The sequence below is a fragment of the Rhipicephalus sanguineus genome, unplaced genomic scaffold (genome assembly GCF_013339695.2).
Source record: "Rhipicephalus sanguineus isolate Rsan-2018 unplaced genomic scaffold, BIME_Rsan_1.4 Seq17, whole genome shotgun sequence".
In the NCBI taxonomy this organism is placed as follows: domain Eukaryota; kingdom Metazoa; phylum Arthropoda; class Arachnida; order Ixodida; family Ixodidae; genus Rhipicephalus; species Rhipicephalus sanguineus.
This window is the reverse complement of record NW_023614673.1, coordinates 11,041-35,000: the sequence shown is the minus strand read 5'-3', so window position 1 is coordinate 35,000 and position 23,960 is coordinate 11,041. Positions and strand designations below refer to the sequence as shown.

Genomic DNA, 23,960 nt, shown 5'->3' with positions numbered 1-23,960 from the left:
TTCTCTTTCTTTCGTTGATGTTCTCTCTGTCTCTCCTTTTCTTTCTGCATTTCTTTCTCTCTATTTCTCTCTTTCTCATACTTTCTGTGCTACGCTTTACTCTCTCCCGTCCTCTTTTTGCTCTTCCTCATCAATTTCATCTCTCCTCCTTACCCTCACTTCTCTTTCCCACTCCCTTGCTAGCGTGCTGGATATATAGTCGAATGGCTAGGACGCTCGCCTTCGCACCGAGGGTACGCGGGTTCGAAGGAGGCCTCGTGAAGGTTTCTTTTTTCGGCGAGAATTTTTGTCTTTCTCTTTCTGTATATCTTTCTTTCCGTCTCTGTTTGTTTGTTTCTTTCTCTCTCTCTGTACTCGTTTTCAGGTAGCCGCACAGCGGCACATAACCGTTGATATGATGATCGTTTTCTGCGATCGACTCACAAGGAACGATTTGCTAAACAGTTTGGCTGTTAAAAAACGACGTGAGGTTGACCAGCGCTTTAACCACATTACGCTGAGCAGCGCAGCAAGCAAGCTTTTAGGGGCGAAGCTCCTTAAGGCGGCACCCGTTCGTCCCTCGTAGTCGTAGTCGTAGTGCGTAACCAGTCTTACGCTTTGACCTCCAAGGTGGTACCGGTGGGAGATTTTTCCTGTGCGTTGTTGAACAATAAAAAATTCGCAGCGTGCGCGTTAACTAAAAGCCGAATTCTTCTGTCTCTCATTCCCCATTAGCAGCCATTGGCATGTTCCAGTAGGAAACGTTAGTAGCAGTAGAAGTGTAAGTGTTAGCTAAAAGCCGACTTCTTCTGTCTCTCATTCCCATGAGCAGCCATTGTTTACCTCCAAGGTAGTGCCTGGTGAGATTTCTCCTGTGCGTGATTAAACAATAAAAATCTTGTTCAAAACGCCGTTGATTGATGAAATAAACCAACGAAAGACGCCAGATGTTTTGTAAAAGCAAAACGAAAGAACGCCAGATGTTTCTAAAGCAAAACGAAAAGACGCCAGCTGCTTAACGAAAGACGCCAGATGTTTTCTAAAGCAATGATTTTCTAAACAATAAAAATTCACAGCGTACATGTAAAATTAAAGTGAGCTGCAAGTCGTCCCACCTCATCGAACCTTTAGTATAAACGCGCCTGATCTCACGTCGGTGATGATGTACTGGGCAGAATTCACGGAAGATTCACGGTTTACCGATGAACCTCCGCAGCTTCGCCCACTCATCATCATTCACTCCGTGGATATGCTGTGATTTTTTTTCCTTTTCTTCTTTCCTTTCTTGTCGCGACCTTTATTATGCTTGGTATATGTTCGCGCATATTTGTTGAAGTGGACGGCAGCGTTAGGGTGGCTAGAATGGGGAGGTGTGAAAAGCGGCCACGAAAACCGGTCCCCAAATCGCGCCGATGCCGCAAGGGGCGCTGTACGCAGAGGCGAGTAAAATAGTTTTAATTGAAGTAAAGACACTAGGCCAACGCTAAAAAAAAAGAAAAAGAAAAGGTTTTTTTTTTTTTTTTTCGAGCCTGGTGGCACATTTGTCACCGCCCCGTTATAAAGGGGACGCTCATAGCATCCATCCATCCATGGGGAGTCGAGCAGACGACGTGCCGCGTAGCGCCGCTCATGTACGGCAAACCTGTCTCGCGCTATTAGCCTGCAACAGTTTCCTGCGTTAATCGTCTTTTTCCTTTTCTCTTTCAGCGGGTGCAGTAAAAAGGGCACACTGTAACACCTTCCTCTGCTAGTAAAAAACAGCGCGAAAACTACGAAGACGAAACAGATAAAACAGGACTAGCGCTGTCTCGTCCTTGTAGTTTTCGCGCTGTTTTTTACTATGAATGTGTACCAACAAGCTCAAGTTCGTACGCTTCTCATCTTCCTCTCCTTTTTTACTGATTTCCGTGAAGGAATGCACGCGAGAAAGAACATATCGGAGTGACATGCGGTGCGCACCAACCAGCAAATGTCGATTGGTGTTACTTCCTTGAAAGAAAAAAATATTCGTTACACACAATATGGATAATTAAAAAAAAAACACATATGAAACCAAGGGTAACTAGAAAGTTAGATTAAAAAGTAAACATCGAGTAAATGAAAATGATAAATGAGCAAGCGGTCATACTATCAGATGGAATTTATGAAAGAGATAACCCTCGCGGTAATAAATATATAGATCTGAAGTAATACAAAAGATCGATCTAGACAAAATGGATTTGGAACAAAGAAAACGGAAAGAAAAATAAACCATCGCGGTAATCCTTTCGTCATATTTATATAACCAAATACAGCATAACAGACATCTCTCTGAATATAAAAACAGTAACTTATTGTTAATCATATCTTCTGAAGTGGAGCTACGAGGAACCTTTTTTTCTAATTGTAATATCGGCGACAGAATAAAAGGAAGTGGTCCGTTGTTTCAATTGATTGCAAAATTTGCACAACGGCCGGGGACGCCATGAGACCAGAATTATATAAATAAAAATTCACTCGTGGAATTTGACCGCATAATCTGCTGTAAGAAACTTCTAATTGTCACGATGCACACCGCTGTTTATTCCAGCAATACCTTACATGTACGAAGTTTTTAAATTTATCCAGTGATAATTCGCCAGTGTCTCTTTGCAAACAAGCATTTCTATACCTTAAAGCTGTCGCATAAGCCGTATCTGGTAAATTAGAAATCAGAGCTCCACATAGAGATACTGAGGCTCATGAATCCACCATTTCATTTAGATACAGTCCGCGGTGGCCCAGTACCCTCAGCAACCAAAATTTTTGTAAGTTTGCATGTATTAGATAACGAAACATGCTCAGGAGTGTTGAATTCGCTGCCGTATATAGGAAGTGCTGAACATACCGAAAGATAATCTGCAACTATAACTGCTGTTGATTCATTTGACGGGAGCTTGCTAAAACAACAGCCAGTATTTCTGGAATTAATATAGGTGTATATATACGATAATAAGAGGAAGATAGAAAAAAAAAGCGCTAATTTCTGCAACCCAATAGGGAGCACGGCTAAGCGCCTTAGGTGTATGATTGCGAAGTCGAATTGAAAAAGACCACTGAAATGAGCGAGAGATGATGCCTAACCCAACGTTACTAGACTAGGTTACTAGACTAGACGTTGTCCTAACCTTACCCTCTACCGATGCATAAGTCGCGGTTTTTTTATTGACATAATGAGTTGCATTGCTAATTGTCATGTGAGCAAGGTAATTGTGTACTGGTAATTTAAATACAGAAATGGCATTTGTTTAGCATTAGGAGAAAAATTATATCACGACATTGTGTGCGAAGGATCGAACTGAGCTTACTTCAAGAGCCAATTATATATTTTTACATTGAGTAGTTCTAGCAGCGCTAATGCGAATATAATCTGAGGGGTGTTCACTCACGACCAATGTGCTTCAAAGAATAAACTAGGTTTTTAAATGAAAACGTATAATTATTGTCTCTGATGCGAACTGCATATCTTTAAAAATGTACGTTTTAACTGTTGGTGTCTCCGATCTGATTACAGACCATGGTACTCGCGCTTCCATATCTAACACGTTGTTTGCAACGAACATTAGAAGTCCAAGGCACAAGCGCAAATCATTCCTTTCTAATAGTATTAGAGGTTTCATTTTTAAGCTGCGTTGCCAGAGAAAAAGAACAACAACAAGAAAACGGCGCCCTATACCGGGATAGGGCGAACATACATTTTGTTAAGCACTATCATTGTATTTCTTCGCAATTCAGTTCTTTGGTTTCAGAGTTTTCGTAGCAGCCAGGAACGAAGCACCAGCGTTCAGTTCTCTTCGTTTTATAGGGCATTTTCACCACAGCTCACTAATGCATGACTCGTGTGCAATAAAGAACGCGTAGATGGTGAAAAGAAAAAAAATCACGCCGCGTTTCCTTGTAATAGCCTTCCAACGGGCAATCTGCGACAGCGGCGGCTGTACCCGCGCCCCCTGCAGCAGCGCCCCTGGCGGCATCGGCGCGCAGAGGGACCCTCTCTGGCAAGGGAAACGCGCGGCGCTCAGCACACCTCCCCATTCTAGCCACCTTAGCAGCGTTGGTTAGAGTCGGATTCACTAATTGCAAGACTTCCTTCATTACAAGACGTTGCCCTAATTAGATAGATAGATAGATAGATAGATAGATAGATAGATAGATAGATAGATAGATAGATAGATAGATAGATAGATAGATAGATAGATAGATAGATAGATAGATAGATAGATAGATAGATAGATAGATAGATAGATAATCTCATTTCAGATACTTGAACCTGTTCACATGCTTTGATTTTTAAAAGTATACTTGCTTTTGCGGCAACGTCTTCTCAGCCATGAGTACCTGCCTAGCAATGCAAGACATGCGTAACATACCACCTACCTTTGTATGCGCGGTCATTTTGTACCGCATAGGCGTGCGCAGGGTTCCCCTTCAGGGGGGCGAAGGTTCATCGCAGCGCCCCCCTACCTATTAAGTCAATGTATGGGGCAGACCTTGCGCCTACCCCTTAGGTGACTAGGGGGGGGGGCGCCCCCCTGCCCCCTCGTGCGCACGCCTATGTACCCTTGTGATCAGTGATATTCCCAGAACGGTACGTGTACTCACGACTTGTCCTTGTAGTTGAGTACCACCTCATAAATCCTGCCGTTCTCGTGTTTTACGTCGTACTTGGTGCAGCTCGCCGAGTCGTTGTAGAGAGCGCCGGTCCTCTCGACAGTGTACCAAGTGCCTTCCACCTTTGCAAGCGGGAACACAACATTAGAGTCAACCGCAGCGAAGGGTGATTGGTTACGGGACTGCTATTGGAAAATAGCGTACAGCAGCGAGTTGTCTCTAATTTTTTTTTGTCGCTTTTATTGCCGGTTCAAGAACTGACTCACGTCATTTCCGTCACGGAAGTGGCGTCAATAAAATGGCACGGCCGGGGATATACGTCAGAATGAAACGGGCAATCGAGCAGGGCTGCCAAAAAATGCTATGGAGACGGATCAAAATGCTCGGTGGAGATGTGGCAGTTGTGTCAATTAACATGGGTCACTGCACGTCGAAGACTGCCATAGGTCGGCGCAATAACTATACACACTATACAAATACTATTTTACGTCAAATAGAAGTGAACTTGTATGGAGACACTACTTTCCTGTTATGAGCCGTTCCTGTGAAGGATTTCTTTTGTTTTTTTTTTTGTTTTAAATGCGAAGCATTTATTAGGCGCTTCGAGCGTTTCTATCTATCTATCTATCTATCTATCTATCTATCTATCTATCTATCTATCTATCTATCTATCTATCTATCTATCTATCTATCTATCTATCCGCCTACGTATGGACGCTCTCCTGGTCGTCTCCATAACTTGTAATATACCAAAATTGGCAGAGCAGGGGATCAGTGTATGACGAACACAATTCACTGGTCATGACATGAATAACGCAGAAACCTGTCGCGTGCGTCATGAAACCCTTTTTCTCAGTCACGTGTGGCACATACCCGCATACCAGAGCATGTTATGCGGGTATGTGCCACAGATGATACAAAGTCTCAACCAACGCAGTATCCGCGAAGACACACATTGGCACGCAAGGAAAGTGATAATAACAATAATTGTTGGGCTTTTATGTCCCAAAAGCACGATATGATTATGAGAAACGCCGTAACGAAGAGCTCCGGAAATTTTGACCATCTGGTACTCTTTAACGTGCGCCGAGATCTCACGGTACGCGGGCATCTAGCATTTTGCCTTCATCGAAATGCGACCGCCGCGGCCGGGATCGAAACCGCGACCTTCGGGTCAGCAGCCGAGCACCGTAACCACTACACCACCGCGGCGGACACAAGGAAAATGAGGAAGATGAAGGCAGAACACCCATGGAAGACGCTCAACTACCATACACTACCATGCAAAGCGGACCACGTCGATTACGCAAAAACCGGGGCCAATGTTTCCTACAATAAATCTGCCGAGAGAACCAGACCTGTCATCATTACCGGTGACTCCAACATTGATTTATCAAGACCCAACAACGCCTGGTCTTTATATACTGCGTGAAAGACGGCTTGAATAATAATAATAATAATAATAATAATAATATCTGGGGTTTAACGTCCCAAAACCACGATATGATTATGAGAGACGCCGTAGTGGAGGGCTCCGGAAATTTTGACCACCTGGGGTTCTTTAACGTGCACCTAAATCTAAGTACACGGGCCTCAAACATTTTCGCCTCCATCGAAAATGCAGCCGCCGCGGCCGGGATTCGATCCCGCGACCTTCGGGTCAGCAGTCGAGCGCCATAACCACTAGACCACCGTGGCAGGGCAAGACAGCTTGAATGTGGACAGGGCATCAAAAGACCTCGCTGCCACGTACAGGACAGGAGGCGTCATGGATCGTTTCATCGTAAGAGGCGTCCAGGATTTCCACCAACTGTGCTATACCTCGCACTTCACTACACTTAGACCCCTCGTAGCCGCCATCACGAACGGATCCAATTAATAAGTCCGGTCCAGCTGCTGGTGCTCACTGATCACGGTGACGATGACCTTGTTCAAGAACTGTCAAGAACCCCCTTTACACATACACACGGGTTCGTGAAACGTGCATGCGTTTTCCGTTATAACGGACAAGTATAAACATAACAACTGTAACGCAACTGTAATAACTGCAACTGTGACTGTAACGTACGTGCAGTGCGCCTGCGCATGTCACTCGTCTGTGTGTATATCCAGTGGAACTTTCCTGAATAAAGCTCAGTTGCGAGTAACGCCTCGCATTTGTGTTTCTTCTTTGTGCTGTTTGGATTCGCGCTCCAGTATTGAAGAATATAAGCACTACATATCAGCTTACCGCGTCTGGTGTTGCTAATACCTATGTTGCTGTTGGAATCGTTACGCAACTGTAAACAACTGGTTATATAATGCATATGCGACTCTTCAGCATATCCACATTTCTCTAGCGTCATTCCGTAACGTTTCGCTCAATGTCAAAAATTACGCCACAGTCACCACCCCGCCCATGCTTCGCATAACATCGTTCCCACGGTACGTGGAATCTGCCGAATTTTTTCTTCCTTTTTTTTTTTCTTTTCTAAGTTCTCGTTTGGCCCCCAAACTGGATGCGCCGCCCTCTGCTGCGAGTTGTGCCATGTCATTTCACTTACATCCTCCGAAGAAGGCTGGACCGCCAGCCGAAACTGTTAGGAGAAAAAGCTGTGGTCGGTCTCGGCCACGCAGGGACTTTTTGTGGACAGCTGCCATACATACATCTAGGGCTTCGGTGTGTCACGGAGTATGCAGTGGACGCGGCACGGCCAAAGAAGCTTGCCGGAACAGCATCCGAGAAGGCATACCGGGTGTCCTGGCTGGGAGATCTAGCGCAGGCTTCTTCAAGATAGAAGATGGTATTTAAATGGGCTCTGAGATTATCGACAGGGCAACATTCTTGCGCTTGTCCGGGAGAACCTTGTCACTCAACGTGAGGTGATCGGGTGCGCATTCGGTCAAGGAATACTCTCCAAGCAGCAGAAGCGGCTCCGATGGGTGTGCGAGCACAGAGGTGTGTGCCATGGGCTCTTCCCACACCTTCGCGAAAGGCGGGCCAGATACGAAAGGTGCTGGCACCTGCGCGAAGGTGGTCGTAGTCTCTGGCAACGTCGCAGAATTCGAGATCCTCGGCGGAAAACCCTGCTCGCGGTCGGTGTCGGTGCCTGCCGGGCGGCCTTCTACGTTGCTCTCGTTGGAGAGGTTGCTGCGAGTGTCTTCAGCGCCGAGGTTGTGTCCCTCATGAAATTCGTCATCGAGCACAGCGATGGATGCCTTGGGCTCCTCCGGCGCCTGCACTGTATAGGCGTGTTAAGCACGACAGGAGCCGGTGTCTGTATACATAACCCTTCCTGTATATAACCCTCTTTCCCTTTAACGCTTATTCTTCTTTTCATTGTTTTCAAACACTTGCGTATCGTGTATCGTTAAGACAAAAAAAGTCCTATGGGCTAAGAATAACCCATAAAATGGAATCAATGATTAAATTACTGGCGCGGAGCGATGCTCATGTTGCAATTACGGTTACAACGACGGTGCACATTGGGAATAAAGGGAAATAGTTAAGCGGCAGATGAAGCTCGGGTTTCGAGCGGTAATTATGTCGCTGTGCAGCAACAGACAAAACATTATTCTCCCTTTTACTGTGTTTATCATTTTTCTTTGCTTTCTTTCTGGACGTGCCAGACTGGAGACCACTAGGCTCATTAATAGACCCGACAAGCACTTAAGCATTTTCGCATGAGTGCCTGCGCGTCGATAGGGGTCAACTCACGTAAGTGCTTCCGGCAAGCCCATGGGTCACACTTCTCCGTAAATTATTCGTGACGGCTTGTTTTATTTTTCTTAATGATTGCTTTAGTTATATACACATTCCGTTCCTTACTTCAATGTCACCGCTGTACAAGTGCGTAAGGATGCGTTTCTCTCGACTAAAGTGCTTGTTACGCCAGCAACACAATTGAGAAAGAAACAGAAAAAAACAAAATTGGCGAAGCTTGCACTAAGCTGTGCAAGGCTTGGAACAGCGAAACTGGACGAAATCTGAAGACAAATCTGGTTGCTTCTAGGTTGTTTCTAGGCCTTATCTATGTGATGCAGGTTGTTTCTACGTTGATTCCCAGCGCACAGAGGTTCGAGCTAAACCACAGTCAGTCACAGACACGACACGGATGTCCAAACCTCAGAGACAGAACTTCGCGCTGAAACCTAGCGTTCGCACTTCTCATAGATCTATACGGGCTGCTTATTCCAGTTGTAGCTGTAGGCAGAACTTGGTTGTAGCTAGGTTGTCGGTAGAGTGGGCCTGCAGCTTGTCGAGTTCACTCTTTGGCTTAGCTTCTTTCTGCATGCCCGTTTGATTACGATAGTTTTCTCCTTCATTTTTAGTGGACCAGTGGAGAGTAGTGGGATTTACCCAATTTCTGTAGCACATATACCCGTTTATGATGATGGTAGATTTCGCGTAGGCCGCGCAAGTTACGGCTAGCCTTAACAACTTCGCTGTTAAGAACATCTCCGGTGTACAGAAACACGAAACGCGCACTGTCGGTTTCTCTTCGAACGGAGGCCCTTTCAACTTGTTCACAGATGTGGGTTCGGGGCCAAATTCGCTAAACTTGTCTTTCGAAGGTGCTTTTTCCCAATGGTCAGCCCACTTCGCTAATGATATGTCCCGCATCTTTATTGGCTGAAATATTCTCTTACGAAAAGTCTTAGCGCAAGACTTTTTTTTTGTGAATACGGGCCCAGGCGCATACGGTTTCTCGCTCACGGTAGCAGACGAATCTCTGGCGTTAGTGTCTGCACTTGCACTCCATGTCATAGCAGGGGCGTAGCCAGAAATTTTTTTCGGGGGGGGGGGGGGGGGGTCAACCATACTTTATGTATGTTCGTGCGTGCGTTTGTATGTGTGCATGTGTATATACGCAAGCAAAACTGAAAAATTTAGGGGGGGATTTTGAACCCCCCAACCCCCCCCTGGCTACGCCCCTGTGTCATAGCACGATAGGAGGCGCATGCGCCTCACTGAACTTGGTTCTGCCGACTTCTAGCATCAAACCTCTTGAAAGCCATTTTTCATCGCATAATGGTTGTTACGACAATAATTATAGTCTCCCTTAGCCCTCTATAATTGCTATAGCTAGATGTTCTGTACAATGTTAGAAAACAAAATCAAAATGCTTAGAATGCAGGATATCGTGACGCGAGGTACTAGAGAGATGTTAGATTGCAGAAGAAATGTCAGGAGAAGGGGATCGCACAACAATGATGCGTTCGTAAGAATATCGCATTTCGTTGGTGAGATACTGTGTATAGTGTCCCCGGTTAATGAGTTCACAGGCTGAATAAACTCTGTGTAGTCTAGTTATTTCTGGCCTTTACTCTGCTGACAAGTTGACGCGTGAAATTGCCATAATACGGAAGCGGGCAAGAATACAGGCTTCAGTGAACCGTAAGTATAAGGAAAAAAAAAAAAACAAACGAAAAACGAAAGAACTTATGCGTGTTAAACCTGTTCGTCAGAATAAGTTTAGCGAACTATCGCTGTGACCAACGAAAAAACTAAGACCGCACTGCATTGGTTGTTTCGCGATACATGGGCAAGTGCCAAAACGAATGAAACTTTTCGTTGCTGTAGTACAGTGGTTTGTCTTTTTCCCTTCTGTCCGCGTTTGTGTTTTTTAATGAAAACATTTCTTGCAATGTGCGCTCAACAAAAGTCAAGGCAAACAGCATTCTCGAGTATCCTCTGAAGTATAACGAAAACCAGCAGATAATGAAGCCAACGAAGGTACGGGGGACATTAATTGTGCTGCTGTAAGTGTATTGTAGTAATTGTGACGTAATGTGAAGAAGGTAAAGTGGACGAAAAGACAACTTGCCACCGACAGGGACCGAACCTGGAACCTTCGGATGTCAACCTTCGAATCCGAGGGTTGCAGGTTCGGGTCTTTTCGTCCTCTGTACTTTCTTCACATTACGTCACAATTACTACAATACACTTAAAACAGTACAATTGACGTCCCCTATACCTTCGTTGGCTTCATTATCTGCTGGCTTTCATTAAGGTTGAGTCAAACAAAAAGAAACGAGCCCTTAAAATTTCCTTCCTTCATTCACTCTGAAGTACATGGGCATCGTGTCGTTCTGCCAAGGCCATGAGGCTTTGAATGATGCCACTTTGCACGAGATATGCTATATTCGCCCATATGAAAGGAAACTCTTCGTTCGTGTTCAAACAGGGACTTCTGCAAACGCTCAATCTGTCACAACGTCACTGGTATTAATGAGAACTAACAGACAACAATGCCAAGGAAAGTACAAGGGGTGTTATCTGTAGTATTTAGAATATAAATGTGGAGAAAGTAAAGTGGACGAAAAGATAACTTGCCGCCGGCAGGGACGGAACCTGCGACCTTCGAATAACGCGCCCGATGCTCTACGACTGAGCTACGGCGGCGGTCATTTCCCCGTCCACTTTATAGTGTGTATATGTGCATTTAAACCTAGGAGTGTTAGTCGGCGCCGATCGCGTCCATGGCGGCGAGTGTGGGACACTCTTTTTTTCTGCCTTTTGGCGTCACGTAGCACGTGATCTTCTTACGAGCAGACAGCTAAACAATAATTCCTCGCACACTACCTGAAGACATCAAGTCTGCCAGAACGAGACCCTCACTATCAATGAAGAAAAGAAGATGGCTTTTAAGGGCTCGTTTTTTCTTTGTTAGACACAATATTAATGAGAACTAACAGACAATAATGCCAGTTAGTTCTCATTAATATTGTCTCTAACAAAGAAAAAACAAGCCCTTAAAAGCCATCTTCTTTCCTACAACATAGTTGGTGTTTGTTATGTTGTATGCCCGCCAGGTAATTATTCCCTCTAATAGAGCTGCTTTCTTGTTACAAATCTGCGCACGAAAGAAGCATAGCGACTTTGAGCAAAAACGTAGTGTTGTTCCCTTTCATACTTGGCGGAATGTGCACGCTGTTCGCGTTTGTGCGTGCAAGTAATACACTTACTTGGGCGGGATCGAAATTATCCATGAGTATCATCTTTTGCCCAAGGGCTCCTCCGTTGAGAACGAAGCAAGCAGCTGCGCCCAATAGGAACTTAAAGGACAGCATGTTCGTCAAGTGATCTCTAACGATGACGGCAAATTCAGAGACGTTGAATGCAACAGTGTGAAGCGAGAAGTTCACTACGGCGTGTCGACTTATTCTGACACCGACACTATTCTACGTTTGCGCACGCGCCCGCCAACCGTGTCGTGTTATATATAGAGGCAAACAAGCGAGCAACATTGCAAGCTGGCCAAACATGAATTACCTACGAGCCATGCACCACTTGGACCACTTATGCGACAACCCGCACAGGCCGAATGGGGGAGCACCCTCTTGACTCGCAAATGTGCCCCTGAGAGTGTAGACAGAGCTGCTAGGGAAACTGCTAGTAAATATCGATCTAAAAAGGTGTACAGCTATGCCATAGAACTATGGATGTGTAGAAACGCGGTATTCCATACACGGCTGCTGAGGAGCTGCGCATTTGTTTTTAGGCTACGCATGCCGTCAGCGGAGAAGTGTCGTTGATTTTTCTGATGGAGATACACAAAAAAAAAAAAAGACGAAACAAAAGGTAAGACAGCGAGCCTGAATGAAAGTTCCATCGACTTAGCAGCGAGTGGCGAAACTTTTATTTGTATACGCTTTTGTTTTTACCCCGCGCAGCAAGGTTGCGTGTGCTTAGCGTTGGCACGAGCAAAGACTAGGTGCTTACAAAAGGGCTGTCACGAAAGTACGCGTAGCGTATAAGACTGCGAAGCTCGGCGCTGAGCAAATAAGGACGACAGCGACGAATGGGGGTATTTTACACAAGGCCAAGCTTGAAACCTTACAGGTGGTTTCGGCGGGCGGGAAACGGCACGTGCCCTTCGAGTGGGCCGACTTTCTGGCCCGAGCCACTTAGTCTACAGCCTGTAGGTGCCTGAGCCAACTGCCTGAGCACGCACGACCGTCACTGCTCGTGAGTACCATGCAGTACGCTTCTTCCGAACAGTATGCACAATTGACGGTGTGCGCTCGGTGCAGTAATCACGTGACAGGGCCTGAGTGAGTTGATCGAAAATTTGTCTTCTTAAGCTGTGACTTGACAGCGTTGGCGTTAATAATGATAATTGTTAGGGTTTTACGTCCCAAAACCACGATATGATTACGAAAGACGCCGTAGTGGAGGGCTCCGCAAAGGGACACCAAAGAGAAACAATGTATCGATTTAGATCGATAAATTGTGCTCTGAGAACTCTAATCCCCTTAATTTCGCCATCATAGGTTTATTAGCCTAATAGAGGAGAAAATCAAGTTCAAAGTTTCATTTTCAAATTTCGCGCCGAAATCTCCCCGCGTGACGTCACGGATGTGAAAGTGTATTTATCGTATTTTGGCGCCATTGGCTCAACAAAATTACCCCAAACTTGGTATGTTAAGTCTATGGCCCCCTCAGAGGACAATGTACAGTCGGCCAAATCTTTAACTATCGTGCGCGAGTTTTTTGTGCGTCAGCGCCTTACGACGGAGCCAAGTTGCAAACAGGGTGAGAGTAAGCGCAAAAAAAAAAAAAACAGCATTTGCGTCGCCAGATGACGGCCGGACTGGAAAGACGCGCGTGGCCAGATAACAAATGAACGCCGTCCACATTTGTCAGCTTATCTCATGCGCGCGGGCATGTGACGTCTGCGGATTTCATTTTCTCGGTCGCTTGCTGATCTTCGGAATATAAGATACGAGCAAGACGCGCTGCCTGTTCGTCTGAACTGAGTTAATGCAGGGTGACGGTTCCCGCGAAGGAACAGCCAAGGAGACGATGGGCCCAACTGAGCGCGCTTCGTGGGCATGCGTTTACTCTCGCCCTGTTTGCAACTTGGCTCCATCGTACGGCGCTGACGCACAAAAAAGTCGGCGCTCGCGCACGATAGTTAAAGATTTGGCCGACTGTACTTTATTTTTATTGATTAGGAAATATACGTAGTCCCTAGTAGGCGCCGTCAAAACATGTGACGTCACGGCGAATGGTGCGAAAACTTCGAGGGGGCGTCGCCACTCACATTTTGTTTTTGCGCGTTTTCTCGCTTACTAAGCGTCTTCTCGCAGCAAGCGTGGTGTTTTTGGCATCGTGAAAGAGTACTTTACTAATACGAGAAAAAAATTGTTTTACTCTTTAGTGTCCCTTTAACGTGCCCCTAAATCTAAGCACACGGTCCTCTAGAACATGCATCCATCGAAATGTGGTCGCCACGGCCTGTATTAAATCCCGCGACTGCGTTTGAATTTTTTCGAACTGTACGATCTCTCGTTTGGCCATGAGATTTCTGTTGCAATTCCAGCGAATTATCCGTGAAATGTTCGTAACTTCCATTGGCTATTGCATGCCCCAAAATGTCTTCCGCTACTATATTAAAAAAAAAGAAGTGGTCGCGCGCCCTACGGTGAAAAAGATGCGAAATTAATTTCTTCGAATGGTTGTGAGCACCCCCAGCCCTTTTCCTATTTTTCCTTTTGCAGTTAAGAAAACTATCTAACCTTCCCATCACAAAACTGCGCGAAGTATTTTCCGGCGAGAAGAGATCAAGTTAGATATAAAAAAACATTACGTAAGCTTGTCCCGGCTCTATCGCGAGTAATACAGTCTATATAAGACTTCAGCTTAAATTCGATTGTGCAGGTCTTCTTGTAACTTCAGTTACATCATGACAGCGCTGTTCCGTGCAGCCTGACTCTGAAGCCTAAGGTTAGGCGCCGTTGTTTAGGACTCAGCTGTCCCGCCGCATGTAAACGGCTTATCCAATAACATCACGCAGACGGAAGGGAGAATGCAAAAGAAAGTTTCATTGCAGGCAATAGCCCCACGTTTAAGAGACAGCAATGAGTTCGAGTGCCGCTGTTTGCTTTACTATAACCCTCTTTTAACTTCTTCGTTGTTGCAGAAGCTCCTCATTAAGGTGAAACTAGGTTAAAGCTACGTAAAGTATAAGACGACTTTATACAGCAAAGCACACGGCTCTGGCGAGAGGGAACAAGCATTCAAACGCGTACCAAGCAAACAATGATACGCAACTCTAAAGCTGCTGAGAAGATTGCGAAACACGTTGGCACTATAAACTAATTATACCGCCTTTTGTTCTCTTGCGACGACTACATACAGTCGGTGACGAAATACCCGGTGAAACTTTTTTACAGCGTATCTCGTATCTTAAGTTCGTCCGACGAGCGGCTGAAACGCCCGAGAGAAACTTGCAAAGAGGCAAAAGAAATCTATATTCGCAACGGGGAGATGCACCGCGAAATAAAGTAAAAATGCCGCCGGTTATTGCCACACGGAGGGGGGGGGGGATATGGAGGTAGTTCGCGAATATGCGCGCCTTTCGGTAACAATGCGTGCACGCAGCGTGATTAATTAGCGAGTCGAGAGGCCGTGGGGGATACACGATGGAGGGCAAAAGGCTGAAACAACCTGTATTAGGAGAACAGAATGCGCAATCATACACGTGTGTAGCAGTACGAGGCGTCAGGTAAAAGCAAAGCTCACTTTACATAACTTCTATCGCATGCGTCTGCACGGAGCACGCAGACCCACATAAGTACGCGAAAAGTATATATATAGATAGCACAGTCGCGTACACGGGCAAAACAAGTTCGCGCCTAAACAAGCCATCCAGGACGCTCTTAGATTACCATGCGAAAGGGGGTACGTATACTTCGCCGTTAATGAAGACAGAGATAATTAATGAAGGCCGTGATACGAGAGGCGGTTGCCTTATAGAGTTCCCTCTGTAAAGCAGATTAACGACTACCCAGAACTCCCTTTTTAATCTCATTTGTAAGCGTGTGCATGCGTTCGTTCGTCTTTTATAATAACTGTGGATCTTACTAATGCAGCTCTCCAAGAAACAGTCGATGAAATGTCAGGCTTTATTAGTGGTTGTAACGGAGAGGCTTTCTCGCACACGGCTTGGCCGAATAAATGAGTTTGTAAGACGGAACTGTATACACCGCCCGCACTTCTACCTGAACTTCTGAAGCTCGTTTTTAAAAGTTATTTCTGCTCTGTGAGCATCGGTGGTTAAAAAAGCAAACAAGATTTTTTTTAGAACCGTCCAATTACCTGGTCGCAACTTGTTTTAAGAATTTAAGGGAATGATTTTTTTTCTTTAATTCTGGAACCTGTTTGTCAGCCTTGAAAAGAAAACACCAGCAACCTTATAACCTTGTCTAGCGAAACGTTCTATATCGTAAGAGAGCGATTCGTTGGGCGAGTTGGTGATCCATAATGTTACTAACAGCGCAAAAAAAAAAAAAAGAAAAAAAGAACGAGGGACCAGGAAGCGCTTGTCTGTGTTTCTTCCTGGTCCCTCGTCCTTTTTTGCGCTGTTAGTAACATTAACGTTCTATATCGCATATTTCAAGCTTGGCCTGAACCACATTTCTTTAATACTTTGCGAACTAATGAGTTCGTTATATAACAAGCATAGGCGTGCACACGAGTGGGGCGGAGGGTGCAGTACACAAGGTTTTAGCCACAGGGACGTCTTTGATGTAGTTAGTGATTGCGTTCAAGAAACGATGCGTACACAATACTACTTACTACTTTTCTTAATAATCTTCTTTTTCAGAAGTCAGCGGCGCGATTCGCGGCCAAACACGGGCTGTGGACAAGAGCCGTGTAGGGAAGGAACATCATCAAGCGAGAAATACACAGCAGTCGCCGGCTGTTTTTCTACGCTGAACGTAATTAACGCGCAGTTCAGTACTGTTCAATCTTCATTACGACTTGATGCTAATGTCCCAATTCTATAAAAAAAGGAAAAAAAAATACGTGCACTCGGCAGGCACCACGGAATCGAAAGGAAAAGCTGTGGGTGCCCGATTTCCGCGAAGCATGCGCCGTCACTCGCGATGCCGCTGTAATTTGACAACCTCGCTTGGCTGTGACATTTCGCTTCCGGGTTTCACGTTCCTCGACACTGCACCGCGGCGGCCTTACTTCCCGAAAGCCTCGTTAAGCCGATTTACTTCCCGAACACATTCGGGCTCTCCGACATGCAGCTAACTCGCGCGGACATAACTATATAGCGTTGCACACGAAGACATAGCGAATTGCGTTCATTATGAGCGGATAGTAGACCGAAAAAAAAAAATGTAAGGCGATTATTACGGGCACTTATTAGTCATCTCTACGTGATCCTCATCACACGTGGGCCCATCTTCATCATCGCTTTTCGGGACACGTCTTAAGTGTAGTCAGTGCCTGTGACCTTCGCCGCTCCTTCGCACGCTCAGTAAATGTCGGAGGCTTATACATGCTACGTCACGTTTGGATGCGCACGACGTCCATTATATAGGACATTTTTGTATTATTACAGCATTGCCATTATTCCACGTTATTTATTATTATTTGGTTTGAATACATAGAAAACACGAAGACACAGAGGAAATAGGGAGGGAACAGGCTGACAACTGCCACCTAAAGGGGCACAACGCCTGCCTGCTCATTTGAACACGGCGATAATAGCGTACCCTCGTCTTAAAGAGCCCCTGAACAACCTCCGAAAATACAAAAGAACAAGCGCATTATTCAAGTATTCCTGGCGTTTCCGTCTTTCCGGCACAATTTGTGGCGCCAGCAGTCTGTTCACTTGACGTCATGAGAAAATAAGCTCTCTATTGGTGCATATGCGAGGGATCTCAGTTGTGGATTGGCTTCTACCCTTCTTTGTCATGTAGCCTTCGCACGCCCGTTCTGGCTTGTCTCGCATGACTAACGTGCGTGATCAACTGATTTCACTTAGTTTGATGCATGTGTTTTTTATCGACTGCGCTAGCGGAGCCGAAAAGCTCGAAATCCTGGTAGGCGCAACGCTTATTGCTGACACTTTAAACGCCCTTTATGAAGAAATAAGTGGCGGGGAGGAGGTAGCGCCTGTAGGAATGGTAGTGAAGGCGACAAAGGCACCACTCTCTCGCCTTTGAACTCGCACTGGTTTAGGGGCCCTTTGTACAACTGCACATAATTTTGAGATATGGTGTAGCAAAACATTTTACTTGTTCTCTTGCAATTACCTTCATTTACAACTTCGAGTAACGCAAGCACTAAAATGCTAAGGTTATGACGGGTGTAAAAGAGGTCTTATTTAGAGTCTAGAAATGTATCGTCAATGTTGGCGAGCTGCCGTGGCTGCAGCTTTCCCGTGCACTGATGTGAAGTTGACGAGGTAATAGCGTAGTGATGCGTGTTCTTGAAAGCTCCACAAAACATGATGGCTTGCGCTGATAAAACGTGCACTGCGCCTTTACACGGAATGCGCGGGCTCCATCTCTACAGCCGTGCACACCTATCGCGAAGTCAAAGATTTCATGTGCTTCAATGTACTCTTTTTACATTGTTACATGCTAGGCACTTCGAGTGAAGGAAGAGCGTCTGTTCAAAGTATACGTTTGTTTCTCCAAAAGAGAGACGCTTTAGGAGCCATACACCGCTTCTACTTGTGCGAAGGTCGCGTCGCTTTCAATCGAATCCGTTACTGCCCGAGAAGCTACAGTGAAAGGCCGCCTCGAACGCAGCTTTTTCAGGTATAGCGCCGTTCGGCTCACAACCAGCAGTCGGTGCGCACTGCTTCAACGATCACATTAAGAAAGAAGGGAATAAAAAAAATAAATAAAAGCTCCTCATGTGTTCGAGATTGACTCTCGTTTTAGTTAAGAACTCAGATCACTGCATTGGCTGCAGAAAAAATATGTTGGGCCAAGAAAGAAAGAAAGAAAGAAAGAAAGAAAGAAAGAAAGAAAGAAAGAAAGGAAGAAAGAAACGTCTGATAGACTTACTGAATACCTGCCGCCTCATTTCCTTGCTAAGGAAGTTACCCAGAGCGAAGGTACGAGTTTTTCTGTATTGAGAGAGAGAGAGAGAAAGGTTTATTGTGGCAGAAAAGCTGAGAGGTCGGCCTGAACCAATCTTCTGGCCTGCTACTCAGCGTTAGGAAAGGGGACGGGAGAGAGAAGGTGTTGACGATGATGAAGAGGAAGCAAAACCTTGAATGTCCAGAAACCATTTACAGTCTCTTGTCGAGTTCTGTCTCGCGCAAGAACTTGTTCAGCGCTTTCAGAATATCGCGTTGATGACGAGGCGGTGGTCCCAACAGAACTTTTTCTGAAACTTATGCCACTGTGCCCGATTTGATGAAGATCGCCGGACTCTCCAGTGTGCCTTGAATAGACTCGATGACCGGTCCTTTAATGAAGCAAAGATCTCAGAAGCCTGGTCGCGCAGCACATCAGCCCAGAAAGCCACACGAGCCCTCCTGCGGTACTTGAAAACAACTTCATTGAGCGACCGCCTGTGAAACTCTGCACTGTGTGTGTGATGTGACATGTGTCTATCCTTCTCTCTCTCTCTCTTTTACTCCCCTATTCCCCCTCCCCATGTGTAGGGTAGCAAACTGGACGCATTGTCTAGTTAACCTCCCTGCCTTTCCTACATTCCGTCTCTCTTTCTGAGACTTGTTTCGTAGATTTTAACAAGACGGTGGCCATCGCATTTCTTTGCGTGATATATCGTGGGCAGACGCACAAGGGTTGTTCTGTTGTCTCAGGAGTGCCACGTAACCTCGCAATTCGGACTGTCCGCACAGCCCATAAGGCGTAGGTAACGACGAGTCAACGCCACCCTATATCCCAGAGCACGCCTGTCTCGCACCCAGGCTGCTGGCGAGCCCAGCGGATACTCTCGCACCCAGACGCCGGACTGACGGGGCTGCCAAGGCGCGCGTGGGCTGCACCAAGTAAACAGGGCAAGCTGCAGGTCTGAGGCTTTGAAGTGCGAAAAAGTACCCGTTCACGCCACTTCAGCGTATAAGAGCTCGTCTGGGCACTACTGCGTCGTCTTTGGATGCCAAAACAAGCAGCGCAACAAGAGGATATTAGCGTTGTCTGCGACGATTACGACGTGCCACGGAAATAGTGCCGGTGCGGTGTTTTCAGCTTCGCCACGAGTGGATTACTGCGATTCAAGAAAAAAAAAACAAAAAACTAGGAGCCGAGTGAAAATGCGCGAGTAAGTACACTAACTGCGTGTATTCTGCAGTGTAATGCCCACCTACTTCATTTTGCGAACCTAATTTGCGTGACACGCAGCTGGGTTGAAGGCAGCCGCGAGCTTTGTGTGGGGGTGCACTTCATACCTTTGAGCGTTTCCTTTGACGAAAATCTAGTGCAAGGTAGCGCTTTCATGCACAAGCAATCAGCATGCTTTGCCATTTTCAACGTAGTATTAAACTTTAGCGCTTTTGATGGCATCCACGCCTTCGACATTTCGTCTTCAAAAGTAATAAATGGCACGGTGCTCCTCAACAGCCATGGCCAGAATTTCGTGCTTTCATTTCAGTGCTTGATGTCCCCAAATTTATCGGGACACGAGGCATTCAGCTGCACATAATACATATATTGGCACGTAAGTAAGCAGTACTCGCGCCAGTGTCCTTTACGTCGCAGGCGTAGCTAACCGGCTTAACTAAGAGTAGCACAGTTTCGCTTGTAAAGCACCATAGTTAGAAGAATAAAATCGCGCAGGTAGCTTCCAAAAGGGATCACTGAACGATACTGCAGGTTATACTCTCTGATAGCCCGCTTTTGTGAGCAAGACGCATTATTGTAAGAGCGCTCGTGAAACAAAAATTATGTTCCGCCAAACTACCCGTAAAGCGTATTCTAATTATTACGCGATGCATGCTGAAATAATGAGCTTTCACAAAACTTTGTGCACGACTTGTAATATGGGGCAGCAAAACAGTGCTTCACTCTTTCGCGAGCTGCACTGCAATTACGATTCACGCGTACTATAGGGAGAACGTTTTTTTAGAAATGTAACAGCGTACGTGTCTGACGAGGTTGCTTCCGCAGCCCACTCAGCGCTTACTGTATACATTGTGGACTTGCATGAGCAAGTTGTTCTTGATGTTCCAATAAAATCAGCGAAAATATCCAGGCTAGAAAAGACGCGAAAAACGTTCTCCGCCGGGCTGAGTTTCGGGAGTTTCACGTTTGCTCTGTGTAGCGTCTGCTGGCGTGGCAGCCCGCGCATGTTGTTTCGTCGCGTGTGCGATAGATGGCGCGACGCGCGATGCAAATATGGCGATGCGCATGGAATTCGCTGTGTTCTGGTCTATAGACGCAATCTGTGTAGTAGGCTTGTGCTGCACCTTTTCATGGTTGGCGGTATTCTAACGTTTATGTGTGGATCGAGTTCGTGACGACGGCGGTGACGATGACTTGGTGAAGACCAATATGCTGCAGTATGTTCGCGGAGGAGTATATATACAACGGTGTTTTTATCCGGTCGTGAAATGGAATGGTCAATAATGTGGCGTTATCGTAAGCCATCTTTGCCTCCGCATCGGCTTGCTCGTTTCCATGTAGGCCGCAGGTGCCCTGGAATCCACTGATACCTTCAGGACTACATCGTGTGATTCGCCTACTTTTTGAGCAAGAAGATAATATGGCCCTCGTTTAAGCGCCCAATTTATTACTTGAAGCGCTGTTTTGCAATCACAAAATATAGTCCAGTTGCGACGAGGCTGCTTCGATATATAACGAATTACCTCGCGGATGGCCACAATCTCTGCCTCCGTCGATGTTCGGTGGTCTAGATGGAAGCATTCGCTGGTCTTCAAACTTGGTATGACGAACGCCGCTGTTGAAGCAGCTCAGGCTTCGCTCCGGCAAAAGTTGCAGAAGTACCAGCATGGACTTTATCAAGACCTGAGGTGCGCTTATTCATTCCCGGAGTGGGTAAAAAATTGCGTATAGTCTCACGTGGCCTAAAACAATTAACGTTATCGTACATATCTACAGAATATGCCACTTCTATACAAGCTTTAACAGACGGGTCTGTGTCTGTATTGAAGACACTAAGCTCGAAGGCATCACGCGCTGGACTAAATACAGCGCACAAAATAAGCTCAGTCATTGCAGGTGTTTGTAATACGAGAGTCCCGAATTTCGAATGGCATCCTTTGTCAGTTCGCATCGATTGTTTGTTATTTTTATGCAAAGAAAATAAATTTATTATAACGAGAGATAGCGAGAAATAAAGCAACGAAAGACAAGTCAACCAGAAAAAAAAAGAAGAAAAACTGTTGCGGTATCGGTAGAAAAAGGCTATAAAAAGGAAGGGGAAAAAAAGACGATCTTTGGAACGAAACGAAACAATGTGTAACATTGGAACCAACGCCTACATGTATCAGAATGTAATGCTGACTTATTCTTTCAGCAACATCCAAGTGTATAGTCGCGTACAGGCACTGCCAAAATCTGACACATCACGTCCAGCAGCAGCCGGAACTTCCAATGACTCCTCATTTCCTCGCATATTTCACGCGTGTTGGCGTTTTTTTGCTTATAAAGCCTCCCGTTGACGTTATGACTCGCTATTCTGCATACAGTCTTCCAGAAGTATTATCCGTCAATGCATAGCTTGACGTGATATTCTTCGACTCTATTCACCGTCGCTATCCGTCCTCGTGTCCCAGAAACAGAGAGTATATAGTTTCACCGAAACATGGATCGACACGGCACTGTACAGATCGATAAGACGAACGACTAAAATTTTAACACCGCCGTCGCAGTCTAAACGTGGGCGGAATGGCCGCCACTTCGCATCAGGTTTCTCTATAGCACAGCGCCTGTGCACGCGCCCGCGTTACGCACGCACAAACACCACGCCGACTGCAAACCCAAAGCTGCCACTGTTCGGGCCGTGCACGCCACTTTCTCATCAAGAAATGAAATTATGGATCGAAGGCTCCGTTGAGTCGCCGTTCTGTGAATTAAGTTGCACTTCCTGTATTGCAGCTCTTTTCTTCAGGGTCCTTCAGGAAGAGTGGTGCGAAACTTCGTTCGTTTTACGCACTGCGAGTCGTTAAGAATTCAGCACGGGACCACTTTACATACAGAAGCGGTCGATTAAATACTTTTGTTGCAGTCGAAGCCGACAGTCGGTCAAGAGAGGTCTCTGTGAGCAGTGCACGGGCACACGCGGAATCGACTCAGATATAACTTGAAGCAGTATGTCGCAGAATTTTTTACAGCAAATTTTCTGACAAGTAACTTTCGTTTTCGATAGTAACGGCAGTGGTCGTCAGGAACGCGACAATAGCTAATAAACACTTTTTTAAAGCTAATAATTTATAGATAATGTTTTAAGTTATAAAAATATGTATTGTCAAAATGTGCCGAAATTACTGTGCTGCAATCTCGCCGCATGCATCGCTTGCAAAGCCTTCTCTTATAACGATACAGGTGCTTAACCGTCAGTGCAGGCACATGGAGCTGACTGTAATCGACAGACCACAAAACAAACAAACAAACAAACAAACAAACAAACAAACAAACAAACAAACAAACAAACAAACAAACAAACAAACAAACGTTGAATAATATATGGGGTTTTACGTGCCAAAACCACGATATCATTACGGGGCACGCCGTAGTTGAGGGCTCCAGAAATTCAGATCATCTGATGTTATTTAACGTGCACTGACATCGCACCGTACACGGGCCTCTAGCATTTCGCCTCCATTGAAATGCGACCACCGCAGCCGGAATAGAACCCGCGACCTTCGGGTCAGCCGAGCACCGTAACCACTATACCACTGCAGCGGACTCTATAGCGCTATCTTTTATTCACACCGCGGATTTTCCAAGAGTGCCACCGGTACTTTTTAACTCTTGGAATCAATAACTAATACCGTCGGCATTATTAATTCCTTATTTATTCCAAGAGTGCGAACAACGGTATAATAATCTTTCGTTGTTATCTTCGCTACCAGCTCAATATTATATAGACGAATTTATGTAAGACACGGGGGCGCCGCCACCTTGGGCTGTTAAACAAATGTTTTATTATATATGCATTCCGCGAAGTGAATTAATAAGGTACTGAAACGTCGAATGCACCAACCCAACCGTTTTCATGCGTGTGCGTCTAACCTATAGCACTGTCCGTTTATTTGTTAAAGATACAAAACGGCAAGGCTGCAGCCCAATATGGCGGCACCGAAACCCATGCGTAAGATAGTGTATATATAAAAAAAAGAGTATTGTTCGCAATGCTTCTTGCCGTCCCATAAACGAATGTCACGTCTCATTCATCTAAAAAAAAAATATGGCATAAGAACGCGGAGTTGCGTTTTCACAAATTGATCCCGCTATATCCCGTTGAAAAGCAGATGACAACCAAGCGGAATTTCATTTCTAAAAAACGTGGTATTATTCTGCCTGCATTAGAATGAAGAATAAAATGCGCGAAAAAAATGAATTTGTGAAAGCTCCAGCGAGGTCAACTAATCAGACGAGACACCAGTTCTGTTGTTCTAGGA

At 45.6% G+C, this 23,960-nt stretch overlaps 1 protein-coding gene across 1 annotated transcript in view; it reads right to left on the bottom strand.

Moving 5' to 3' along the window:
* LOC119376614 (uncharacterized) overlaps positions 1–11,661 on the bottom strand; it is a 14,234-nt gene extending 2,573 nt beyond the window's left edge. Inside the window, exons 1-2 of the mRNA XM_037646393.2 lie at positions 11,557–11,661; positions 4,600–4,730 (exon numbers count right to left, since the gene is read on the bottom strand). Coding sequence (XP_037502321.1) covers positions 4,600–4,730; positions 11,557–11,661 — 236 coding nt within the window. The remainder of the gene's footprint in view (positions 1–4,599; positions 4,731–11,556) is intronic.
* Between the last annotated feature and the right edge of the window lie 12,299 nt (positions 11,662–23,960).